Source organism: Hemibagrus wyckioides, linkage group LG03, assembly GCF_019097595.1.
Source record: "Hemibagrus wyckioides isolate EC202008001 linkage group LG03, SWU_Hwy_1.0, whole genome shotgun sequence".
Classification (NCBI taxonomy): Eukaryota; Metazoa; Chordata; class Actinopteri; order Siluriformes; family Bagridae; genus Hemibagrus; species Hemibagrus wyckioides.
In genome coordinates, this window is record NC_080712.1 from 16,286,042 (window position 1) to 16,298,563 (window position 12,522).

General features: G+C 36.6%; 2 protein-coding genes across 2 annotated transcripts in view; both read left to right on the plus strand.

The window, feature by feature from the left end:
* slc24a3 (solute carrier family 24 member 3) overlaps window positions 1-4,706 on the plus strand; it is a 71,123-nt gene extending 66,417 nt beyond the window's left edge. The window contains exons 16-17 of the mRNA XM_058386381.1: window positions 936-1,001; window positions 1,158-4,706. Of these exons, the coding sequence (XP_058242364.1) occupies window positions 936-1,001; window positions 1,158-1,301 (210 nt within the window). The 3' untranslated portion in view covers window positions 1,302-4,706. The remainder of the gene's footprint in view (window positions 1-935; window positions 1,002-1,157) is intronic.
* Window positions 4,707-6,154: 1,448 nt separating this feature from the next.
* Window positions 6,155-11,222, plus strand: si:dkey-187a12.4 (uncharacterized). The gene is made up of 4 exons (XM_058378551.1): window positions 6,155-6,631; window positions 7,787-8,004; window positions 8,244-8,403; window positions 8,589-11,222. The coding sequence occupies exons 1-4, from the start codon at window positions 6,313-6,315 to the stop codon at window positions 8,756-8,758; spliced, it is 867 nt and encodes a 288-aa protein (XP_058234534.1). The 5' UTR covers window positions 6,155-6,312; the 3' UTR covers window positions 8,759-11,222.
* Window positions 11,223-12,522: the final 1,300 nt, after the last annotated feature.

Below are 12,522 nucleotides of genomic sequence, written 5' to 3' on the forward strand. Positions count from 1 at the left end.
GGCTTTAAAAGTTCCTGTCCACTCCAGACTCTGCGCATGTGTTGAGAATGTTCCACTGCTCCTCTAAGACAAATACGCAGAGCTTATTTTGGAAGTGATCTACAGCCGGTCTGTTTTGTCAGCCTGTCAGTTTCTGTGAAAGTCCAGTCCACTTGGACAAGACTTGACATTATGCTGACTTAACCAACACCTTAACTTTTCCTGTCCACAGCTCTGTTTCTAAACATCCATTTGTTTTGAGCACTTGGCATTATTTTGCAGTTTATTCTGCAAACACCATCAACCAACAGTGTGCATTCACTTCTTATAGCCATATATACTGTGTGATAGGCGGCATACAGAAACAAGGGATTGATATCGCTTTATCAAATTCCCTTCCACAGCTCAAAAGATCCTTAACTATATGTGCAGTGTACTTGGAAAACTAATCAGATCAGACTCAAACAACCAGAAACAGGGGGCAGGGCTCAAAATAGTTTTTTTTATTTCCTGTAACATACCTGAAACCATAAATAAATTTCAATAAATTATTATTATTTTAATTTTTTTATTATTTATTTTATTTTATATGATATATATTATATACACTATGTTTAAAACTAACTGCTGACTGTACTTTCCATACACCCCAGTAATTCCTGGATATATATATATATATATATATATATATATATATATATATATATATATATATAATATATATATAACCATGTAAAGAGTTTTCCGAGGTCGGTGCACGTAAATCAGACTTTTGTCTGGCACAATATGCTTCTTAATTTGGACCACTAGAGGGAGGTAGTGTTTGTACTGCAAAAAAAAATCTATTCTACAGTCTAGAGGGGGACTAGTAATATATGTGTGTTATCTTTTGTTGATCTACATCATAAAATACTATAATCCTATATAATATTTTAAATATTAATGTTTCTGCCTAGATTGAACTCAACAGCAAAGGCCTAATTTTCTCTGTTGGACTGCTCTTAGCATCTGTGTTTCTCACGGTAAGCCTTAAACATGGATAAAGTTTTATTCCTTGTGGCTATCTATAAAGTAGGAGAAATATTTCTGAATATTTTTATATTTCTGAATATCGTCATTAAGTCAGACAATAAAGCTCTCAGAAGAATTCACAGTACAGGGATGATTCTGTCTTTCAGGTTCTGGGAGTGCATCTGAATAAGTGGACCCTGGATAAACGTCTGGGCTTTGCGTGTCTGCTGATGTATGCTGTTTTCCTGTGTTTCTCCATCCTTATTGAATTCAATGTCTTCATCTTTGTCAATCTGCCCACTTGTCATTGACACCACTCTTCTTGATCACTACCCTCTTTCGGTCGGTTCCACGAGGACTTGTCATTCCTTGTCTAAGGAAGCTCTGACCTGTCCTTTATGAAAACTTTTCTTCTTGATCAAGTAAATCCTCCCTTTTTTCCACTTGTGATGGAGCATTTGGTCAGTGGCTTTGGCCGGTGGAAAAAGGAAAGGAGAGGAGCACATGTGCATGGTGGAGCTAATCAAAGATTCAGACATCTTAGACAGGACCGGAAGATGGACAAAGATGACTACTGCCTGGTTTGATGTGAAAACTAAAAGGTTTGAAAATTTTATATGAATATTAAGAACTGAATTGTTATTGAAATATTAAGAATTTTATGTGTGTGTGTTTTAATGACATTTGTTTTATTAGCTGCTAAACTGGCTAAGAAAGGTCGGACTGAAGACCATGGCCATGATGTACTGAGTACTTATGGATACACAAAGGTTTATGATTTTGAAAGCTTTCTTAAGAGATTACTTTAGAAGTAGCTAAAAGGTACTGGTGACCTCTTATATATTCTTATGGACAATACTGATGAGGTTGATCAGGTGGCTGGAGATTATCATGGGCATTAAACCCAGATTAGTTCAAAACTCCCTCACCAGCTCTGTCTGGCAGCCAGGGATTATAACCATTGAGGATATTTTTTTTAAAATATATATGTATAAATAAGAGTATGTTTACTTGTTGACTAGATGACCAGAGTAGGACAGGTTGAAAGATTGTTGTACATGAACATATAAAGATATTTATAGTTAACTAGGACAAGGACATGTTTTCCCTTGAAGGTCATGGGGAAGTAGCATGTAAGTATCGTTGGTATATGGTACAATGAACTATTTCGATCAGGTTTTCAGTCGTCTTGCCAAAAGTAAACTATTTATGGTAAAATTGAAAATGAAAATATGTTGATGCTGATATAAGAGATGTGTAAAAAGATGTTTACTAATTATTTGTTTTGTCAATTGCTCTGTATATACGGAAGCAGAGATTTGTCTATTTAATAATTTATTGAAAACTATTTATGCACATTAATTTCTTAATTGTAGTCCGAATGGAATCCACAGCTGTCCCAAAGAAAAGACCAGTTTCAGCCACGCTTTGTCACTTTAACTTTGAAAGCTTTGTGTGTCACATTATTTTTAGTATTATTTTTTTAAATGAAACTGTTTCAGCATACCAATGTGGCATGATCACCGCGAGGGGTCAACAGACAGTATGTGCGTTTCATTCAGTGCTTTAGGCCAGTCAAAAGATGTCCACTCAGTGGGCCAGCCATGCAAACCCATGTAGCTGATTAACAGGAACACATCCTGGTAAAATGAAGCTATTATCTTAATTAGTAGTATTTCAGCAAAAAAAAAAAAGATTTTATGCAGAAAAAAACAACACTCTGGTCTTGTAGATATTTCAGTGTAGATTGGGTTCAGAGCATGAATCCGAAAACATCATATAGAAATGGCTGAAAGCTTGCGTGTTTGGACTGCGTTCACGCAAGCTAATTGGATCGTCTAGTTTGGAGATATCACTTGAAGATGAAAAAAAAATATCATTACCATGGATCTGCCTGAGAACTGTGAACAGTAGTACAGCATCCTGTAAATACATATGCTGTATCTTATCAGAGGGCTTTATCGACTTTAGATAGCTGCCCAAAATCCAGCTACAGTAACACAACCCAAGTCACTCTGTCACAAGGCACATTATCTGAATATACATATATTTATGCACTGAGCAATTTACATGGTCTTACTGTTCCTGACTGAACAGTAGAATTTAGCTAATATAACCGTATTGTAAAATGCTGTAAAATCAGCAAAGTATTTTTATCACAAAGAAACTGTTTGTACTTTATAATGCAAAGTGTTTCAAAATGATATCTGCTTTCAAATTTAGGATGTGCATCGACTTATTTGATATGTACATAGTGTAGCTCATAAAGCTAAATTTCGATTGTACACTGTTCATTTCTAAGAGTGTTTCTAGCTACAGTTTCTACCATGTCCTTTTCCTTTTGTTACTTATGGTACAAAATACAGAAAATACCATTCTTAGATTTGCCATATTGATAAATGTGTTGGTGTATTAATTTGTAAGAGTGTGATTCCCAAAATTGCATCGGCAGTATTAGCAATAGGTCTGATCAATGTGTCATCTGTACTTAATGAAATCCTTGGCTTATTCCAGATAGAATGTATAGTATGGAACTGTTTGGGGTTTTTTTTTTGTGTGTGTGTGTGTGTTTTTATTTTATTTTTATTTATTTTTTTTTTTTGGACTATAAGGGTTGTTCAGTATTAGTTAGCTAGTTGATTTGTGGTTTTGTTGAAGAGGTTTACTTAAGACTTGAAGGCAAACAGGGTTTAAATTTAGAGATCCGGTTAATTTATAACGCAATAATAATTATTAATGTGTAAATACAGTGTTTTCTCTTATTTGTCCTGAAATTAATACACTTTACCAACTTTATAGTTTAGCTACATATTTCAGTAAAGCTAAATATTTAGATGCCGTTTGTACTTTTTTTAAACATCAACAGAAGTAGCTTTGGCATTCAGAATGAACACTCAGCTATCACTGAATTTCTGTCATGTTACAACCTTTAAAATGCCAGTTACACATTTTACTTACGTTCTCTAAGAGTTATTATTCTGTCAGAGACAGGCTACTACACTGATACAGTTCTCATGAGCTGTGCTTAAAGGCCAGTGCCAGTTAATCATTTTAGTAATGTACTTTGCTGCTGTTCCTTTATATACACAACAAATGATCACACTGATTAAAGCAAGGACAAGCACAACTTATTATACCATACTTAAGAATAACATTTTCCCTGCATATCTCCTAACCCGATGCTCATCTGCTGGAGTTTTTTTTAGTAAGACGAGAGCATTTCCGTACACACAAATGTGATTCTTACCTGGTGGAGCATTGCTGATGTACATATATATACATATATGAAATGTATTTATATTTTCTGTTCTTACCTGTATATCTGTTAACTATATTTTCATAGATACTGTGTAATGTTTGGGTCTTCATTTGTGTTTTGAGTAAAATGCCCTTTGGTTTGCTAGTTCGCATGAAGATATTTTAACATAAGAAATGACTTCTGTTTATTATTATCTAACAGTGAGCACTGAAGAAAAGCAGCTGTGGAATTAGACCTCTTAGATAACTGCATGTTTTTCAGGGGAATACTGCTGGATCTTTCGGCTCTTTAATGATGGTACCAGTCACAGTCCAAATCAATGGTTTACTATACATTTGAGACGACATGAGAAAGAATTGTTTGCTTTATGTACTAAAGTATTTTGTTCAGGTGATTGAAGTGTATATCAGAGTACATTTTTGCTACTCCAACTTAAATAAAAATGATCTTTGCTAAGGCCAAAATTCTTGTTTTGCTGATTCTGATACTTCATGTTATTAAAGCCTACAGTGCAATGATTCAAACACAAGCGCAGATGAAACAACTGTGATTTAATTTCTGTATTTTCTGCAGCACAAATGCTATCTTTGGCCACAAACAGACTGTGTTGAATCAGTTACTCTGACTCTTCTGATGGGAGACAAAGTTTGAGAAAGGAAAGAAAAATACCTTACAGCATAGAATGTACTGTTCCACACCCAACAAGTGTGAGCTATTTTTATGGTTTTTATTTTAGTTTTAGAATTGTTTAAGTTTGTTACTAAGGTACAATATCCAAAAATAAATTCTTAAACCTTCTGAACTCACTTTAAGCTGATAACACAAAAAGTCATCACAGCTGATAAAGGGCTATTGTCAGACCATCCTGTTTGAATAGAAACTTTGTTACACTTATACACAAACACACACACACACACACACACACACACACACACTTATATAAGAATATATATATATATATATATATATATATATATATATATATATATATATATATATATATATATATATATATATATATATATATATATATGAATATAAGATATATATATATACATAAGATTTGAGCAAGTTTGACCATGGGCAAAATTGTGATGGCTAGACAACTGGATTAGAGCATCTCCGAAACTGCACCTCTTGTGGGCTGTTCCTGGTCTGCAGTGGTCAGTCAATCTATCAAAAGTGGTCCAAGAAAGGAACAGTGGTGAACCAGCGACAGGGTTATGGGTGGCCAAGGCTCATTGATGCACAACAGACGAGCTACTAAGTTAATGCTGATTCTGACAGAAAGGTGTCAGAATACACAGTGCATGATGGTTCAGGGCTGTCTTGGCTGCAAAAGGGGGACCAAGAGAATATAAGGCATGTGGTCATAATGTTATGCCTGGTTGATGTAGCAGCTGCAATATATGACAGCAGCAGATTTGCAAAAGTATACATACAGAAGTAACACAATATGCTGAGTAAAATGTTTCTTGTGGTTAATCATTAGTATTAATAATTATAGTGTACCTGAAGAAAAATATTATAATTTTAATTTATTGTTATGTACACAGCGCTGGAATGTCAGTAAATGGCCTGGAGGTTTGGAACAAAAGGGGAAATGATTTCTTGCTGGTTCCCTGTTGTGTGCAGTCCATCAGGGGTACAGATGAAGAACTCCAGCATTGCAGGACCCTGACAGGACTGGACACACTACAGTGTGTAACAGGAGAGCTGCTGGCCTCCAGCCTACAAAAAAAAATGATGGGGAAAAACTATTACAGCGCTCAAAAAAAATGAATTTTGGAAACATTTCATTTAGTCTGAGGTCTCTCTAATGTGTTTTGGATGTGTCCCGTGTTCGCACTAGTGCTTTATGGGAATTGTAGTGCATGTGTGTTCGGGAAACGTTGCAGTGACGTTGCGGTAACGTGACATAACGTTAGTGAGCTGGAGGCAGTTTGACAACCACTTCCGCCTGTTTTCCTCTCAAGTCTTTGTCTTATGTGTATACCAAAAAGAACAGTTTTGGGATTATAAAGTCGCGTTTTGTGCGCTAGTTACCTCGCTTGAATAAAGCAATGGCAGGCAGTAACGGGAACAGCTCGAACTGGGCGATGGAGCGGCGAGTGGAGGGGCTGGTGAACAAACACATGGCAGACATGGCACTGGAGACACTTCAGCAGCGACTCTCCGCTGTGTCCCAGGAAATGAACCATCTGTCTGCTGAAATATCCAGACGAGAAGACACGAAGCGTGTGGAGGCTTTACCACGGCGGAGTGACCCACACTTCATCGTAGGCTCCCTTCCCGAGTCATATACTGACGAGCTAGTGGACGAAAAAAAAAAGTTGATGCCAAACACAGCAACATCCTCATCCTCATCCTCCTCTTCAGCAGGTAGGCGGGTAGCGGCGCGCTCTGAGGTTTATTCTGTGGCTGAACCCTGACCACTGAAACCTTTAAACTTGAGAAGTGAACTATTTCTAGAAAAGGATCATAGGGAGGAAAACAGGGCCCTGCTTTTACTTATAGCACTAGTTTACTTAGTTAAATGTCATTTAAAATGGATTCAAACTGAAACTACAGCACAATTCATTCACAGTTTATTGTTATAATTATATAATAAAGGTGCCATTATTAATTCCATTTAAATGACTTCAGATGGATCAAGGGTTTGTTTGTTTGTTTTTACAATTGTACAAGTAATTAAACACAACTAAGCATCCTGTTACAGTAAAATAATCAATAGCAGGATGGTATGATTATTTTTCATTAATAACATGTCGCAATGTGTTATATTCCTCTTACCACATTACTTTATTAATAAATGAATCATATCTGATTTATTATTATATGGAAACAGCTTGTCATGTTACTGGGAAAATCCTTTGTTCTGACACCTTTCCTGTGGTGAAAAATTTACTGGCTGTTACAAAGTGCTGATATTTGAGACTCCTTACATATATATATATATATAGAGAGAGAGAGAGAGAGAGAGAGAGAGAGAGAGAGTGAGTGAGTGTGTGTTTTTGAATTATCAGTTTGGATATTATAAACCTTAAATGTGCTGAGATGTTTTTCAGTATGTATGATAATCTGATCACTCTTAAACGTGTTTGTGTGTGTGTGTGTTTGTGTGTTTAAATTGGGCTTTGTGGCTGGGTGAGACATGGTTTCGTATTTGATAAATCCTACAGTTTTCTTAACAATGTAATGAGGGCAGTAAAAAAATAGATCTAATTGGATGATTTAAAATGTTTTTGTGCCCACCACTTTATTTTTGCAAGTTAAGATTGATAATAGCTTAAGATTGCCTGTTTCCACACAATTAGTGGAGTTCACTGGAAAAAATGTTAGTGGTTAATAGAAAGTGTGGTATGTTACTCAAGATGGCATTTAGTGGGTCAGAGGGAGAAACTGCCCCTCATCAGCACAGTTACAGTGTTCCCAAACAAAGATTCAACAGGAGGCTAAAAAGCATGTTGGTGTTGCATAAATTCAAGGGGTGAAGCGCTGATACTAATCGTGTCCTTCTGCATTTTAAAACAACAGAAACTGCGTCTCAAAGAAAAATCATATCACTCCTGCTGGAGATAAAAGAAGAACAACAGAGGCAGTGGGCTGTGCTGAAAGACCTGCAAGCCATGATTCAAGGACACATGTGTGAAGAGGATGTTGAGACTTTGGATATAGAGCTACCACTACAGACAATGGAACAGCTTGATGAAACGGAGAGATATTTGGAGAATGATGGAGCACAGAAGAGAATGGTAAAACCTAATAAAAATATTATCAGAAAATCTAGTCATTTGCGTGGCATTCATGTATTTTTCATGTATTTTTTAAATCTATTTTACACGTATTTTTAAACCTACTGTATTTGTATAATCGTTTGACTTTTTAATGTTATGAATCATACACACTGACCAACCTCTCACATCTTTCCTGTCACAAAACACCTTTGTAACTGTTATTTGGTGCATAATTTATAAAGCATCTATAACTACAGGTGTCTCACCTCTCCCGGATGGGTGGCGCAACAGTGGATGATGCAGTTAGACGGCTGATGCAGGCAGTTCTATCTTTCAGCGTCGGTTCTGAGTTGAACTGGGTTGGTCGAGGACAAAAAAGGAGTTTCAGAAATACCAGACTGCAAGGCGTTTTGTTTCGTAAGTGTTTTTCGTCAGAAGATTTTGTTCAGGCATGGTATCACTGCATAAATGCATGAATTTATGTAAAAATGTAGTTATAGGTTTATGATTTATGATTGAAGTTTCGGATTAGAGCTGGTCGTACATTAGATTTCCTGATATTATGTTCATCATATTAATATAGAAAAATGACTGTTTTACAGGTGCGTTAAAGAAGACCCCTGTAGGAAGGGAGGCTACACACCATCAGTTTGCAGATGTAGTAAAGAAGTGGCTGCGATTCGCTCCATTCAGACAAGGAGGCAGCGGACGGAGACAGCATTACAAACCTCCTGTAGAATTCATGTGCCATCATACTGATGCTGAAGGGTGACAACAGTGTCTTATGTGCGCAGTGCTGTTTTAACACGGTTCAAAGTAAAGTTCCAATTTTTCAAAAATTAACACATTTTCATGTTTCTCTGTAATTTAGAGTTTATTTGTCCTTTTGTTTGTTTGTTGGCTCGTTTTTTTCTTCTAAAATACGACACAACAAGAAAATGACCTCCCACTGGATTCCATTCCATTCCAAGTCTTAAAGCCTAAAGAACAGATCCAAAGCAGTACTTCTGTTTTAACTGAAAAATGAGGTATTAATCTGTTTACTGTAGTGTTATATATGATTATTATAAGTGTAATTATTTAAATATTAGTTTGAAGACTAGTTTTTTAGTATTTAGTGTTTGTGTTGTCTGGTCTTATACGTAACACAACATAATGTAATGGGTTTTTTTTTTCCAGAGTCGTTCATGTGATTAAGACTTAAATTCATGATATTTCTGTCCTGATGTCTACAGATTAAGTGCCTTTCTGAAAATAGACAGTCGTGTCTACCCAGTTCATCATTCCACATTATATTGAAATGATCACAGAAGAGAAAAATTGTTCAAGACGTCATAAAGCATTTATATTTTTAACAGCGGAACAAGCAGAGACCGACTTCTATCAGATTTTCTGATACCTTGTTCTAATATTTGTACAATCCCATACAAGGAGGTCATCGGCGTTATACTCTACTTTTTTAAAACATGTATGAAATGTGTTTGTTTTTTTTTGTTTGTTTTTTTAAGAAATGTTGGAATAATTCTTCAAAACTATCAAAATCAATCACATATGCACATTCAGGAATATTTGAGGCAATGGCTGATCTCTTGAATGAAAGTTTCTAGCTAGATCTCTGGAATGGATATTCGAACCTTTAAAAATGTGCTGAGAAGTATGAATGATAATCTGAACTCTTAAATTGAGAGCACTTCACTGTATGGAATAGAGTATTCTAGGTTTTTCTTATATAAGGATTTCTTATATACTTTTCTTCTACTTTATTTTAAAGCAAGCAGTTGCACATTTTGGTGATGCATTTTACTTGATTAAAATAATCAACAAAGACTTTAAGGCTGTCATATGACAATGTATTAAAGTAGACTTGCATGTTACACAACTTACTTCTTTAAAGATTGAGTTATTCTTCATTTTGTTTTAGATAGCTACACTTTATTGATTCCCAGAGGGCCATTTTTAGAAAATGATACTCATTACATTTATTTGTTTGCAATGGGGCACCCAAAAATTGCTGGAATTCCAACGCATGCTCGGTGTAGTTGCAGGTTTTGCTGCTAGGAGGTTTACGCTTACTGTCTGATGAATCAGTCCTCTGAGTGGTGTTGTACCTTGTGCATGTGTGTTGTATTTGTGTCATTTTTTCCAAAGCTATGCATGTGAATTTGCCGAATTTTGTTCTTCAACCCCTATGACAGAGCAAAGAATTTTTGATGAAAAAGAAATTTTGTTTTTTGCACATTCAACCACATTATTTCTGGTTAAAAGCTCCTTGACTGACAATGCAGTGTGTGTAGCTGTGATATTGCAGACAAGTCCTAATGTCTATAATACAATCACAAGCAAAAGAATACATATCACAAAACATTTGCCATGGAGACTGAAGAAGAAAAATCACCCAATTCAAAAATATCACATGCATTCACGAGGTATAACACTACTTAGGAGACTGACTCACCAGACTGTTTGCATATACTAAATAACAAAACTATGAGTGTGCACACCACATACAGATTCCGGGAATTAGGGCTCCCACTCGTACTAAAGTACACCTTATAGCCATAGAGCTACCATAAAAGCCCACTAAGCATGATGCCTAATTAAGGTGAAGGTAAGTAAAGTGCATAGCCCAACAACATAACCTAAAAATATACCATGCCGTTATCATATTAAGAGCAAAACAATTTTTAAATTGATATTAAAGAAATAGGTGGTGCAGTGGGTAGTGTTCTCATAACTTCAGGTTCCCTAGTCGGAGCCTGAACTGAGGTTACTGTCTGTATTTGGGTAGTTAGAGTGGTTACTGTAAATTGCCCCTAGGTGTGAAAGTGTGTGCATGGTGTGATGAACAGCCATCCCTTTCCAGGATGTATTTGTACATTGTGCCCAGTGTTCCAGGGATAGGGTCTGGATTTACCACATTCCTGAACAAGATATGCAGTTACTACAAACTTCTAATAGGAATATTCTTATATACTTATATACTTTGCATACATATAGTCAATTATAACCTACATTTGTCAGGATTATTACTGTGTGTAAAAGTTAAATCTCAAGGTGTGTGCACAGTCCTGTGTCCAGGAATGTTGAAGACTGTCTCATACATAGGAGGACTGTTGTGTCTTCAATACCAAACTGTTTTATGTTTTCTTTCTTTTCTTTTTTTTTCTTTTTTTGCAAAAGGAAAACCACTACTGTTTTTACCAATATTATGTATTTACTCACAACAGAAGTAATAAAAGGAAACTAACAATAATACAAGTGTCCTCTTAAGAAGGTAACTAGGTCTATCTAAACGTAATGTACTTGATATTTGCTAGCTTTAGGTTAAAAATGACCTGCAACGTGACATGCCAGGTTGGCTACTTTGAATATTGTTTCTTATAGGCCTGCTGCAAGATTCACTATGGCTGAACAGCAGATGGTTCCATATTGGACATATGTGTGAAGATGTGTTTAGTTTACAATGCAACAGTAAACAGGCCGCAGTACAATTTAAAAAGGTCTAAGTCTGAATGAATAAAATTAAGTAAGACATTTGTTATTGTTTGAAAAGTGAACAAACTACTGGCATTGCATTATTTAACATACCATGCATCCATAATCTCCTGCTGTATATCAGGTGTGTGCCAAGTTTGCATGCTCTCAGCAAGCTTCAGAGGTTTCCACTGGGAACTCTGGTTTTCTCCCCAGTACAAAGACATTCTTTGTGGCCTGAATGGTATCACTGTGTGTTTGCAATAGTGCTGTGATGGGGTTGGCATCTTCTCTAGGGCATCCCCCACCTTGTGCCCCAAGTTCCCTGGAATAGGCTCTATATGTTTCCCATAATCCTGTGCAAGATAAGCGCTACAGAAAATGGATGGAGTGTATGAGTATAAACAGCTAGTAAAATATTAAGTGCTTCACTGGTGTAACATCACACCCAGATCCAGAACACCAGAGGGAGCCCTCGCCCGAGTATTAGCACTCTCGTACTCACTTCCTGATTTTGTTCTAGCATTTAAGCAGCATGCTCCCTTTGTTCATTGTGAAGTATCGTTCCTTCGTGACATACTAAGCCTTGCCATAGTTCTGCTCTCAGATTGTTTCTTGTGTATGATCCTTGCCTTCGTCTTCGACTTCGAGTTTCGGTTTTGTGTTTCGGGTTTGATTTTTCTAGTGTTTGTTTTCCGGCTTTTGAACTTGGCTTCGTCTATACGGTCTATGATTCCTGCCTGTGTGAGTTTAAATAAAGATCTGCACATGGATTCGAACACTCCTGTCTCCGACAAGTCGTTACAGGATACTTCACCAACTACGAATCCAGCGGATCTACAAGCAACTTTGTGGCGTCAGGGAGTTCTCATCAGGGCTTACCAAGCGAAGGTGGATTCTCTGAAAGCGGCTAATCTACAGTTACAGCAACAAGCTCAGAGCTCGGCAACCGCCCCAGCACCCATGCCACCGTCATGTAGTGAGTTTCCCAGTTTTGCTCTTCCCGAAAAGTTTGATGGGTCCGCCGGCCGTTGCAGAGGTTTTCTACGACAGTGTGATAAC

Excerpts from the sequence above, each read along its gene's own strand:
- si:dkey-187a12.4 (XM_058378551.1), top strand. The coding sequence starts at position 6,313 with ATGGCAGGCAGTAACGGGAACAGCTCGAACTGGGCGATGGAGCGGCGA. Across the intron at positions 6,632-7,786 it reads CTCATCCTCCTCTTCAGCAG|AAACTGCGTCTCAAAGAAAA; the intron begins GTAGGCGGGTAG and ends TTAAAACAACAG. Across the intron at positions 8,005-8,243 it reads ATGGAGCACAGAAGAGAATG|GTGTCTCACCTCTCCCGGAT; the intron begins GTAAAACCTAAT and ends CTATAACTACAG.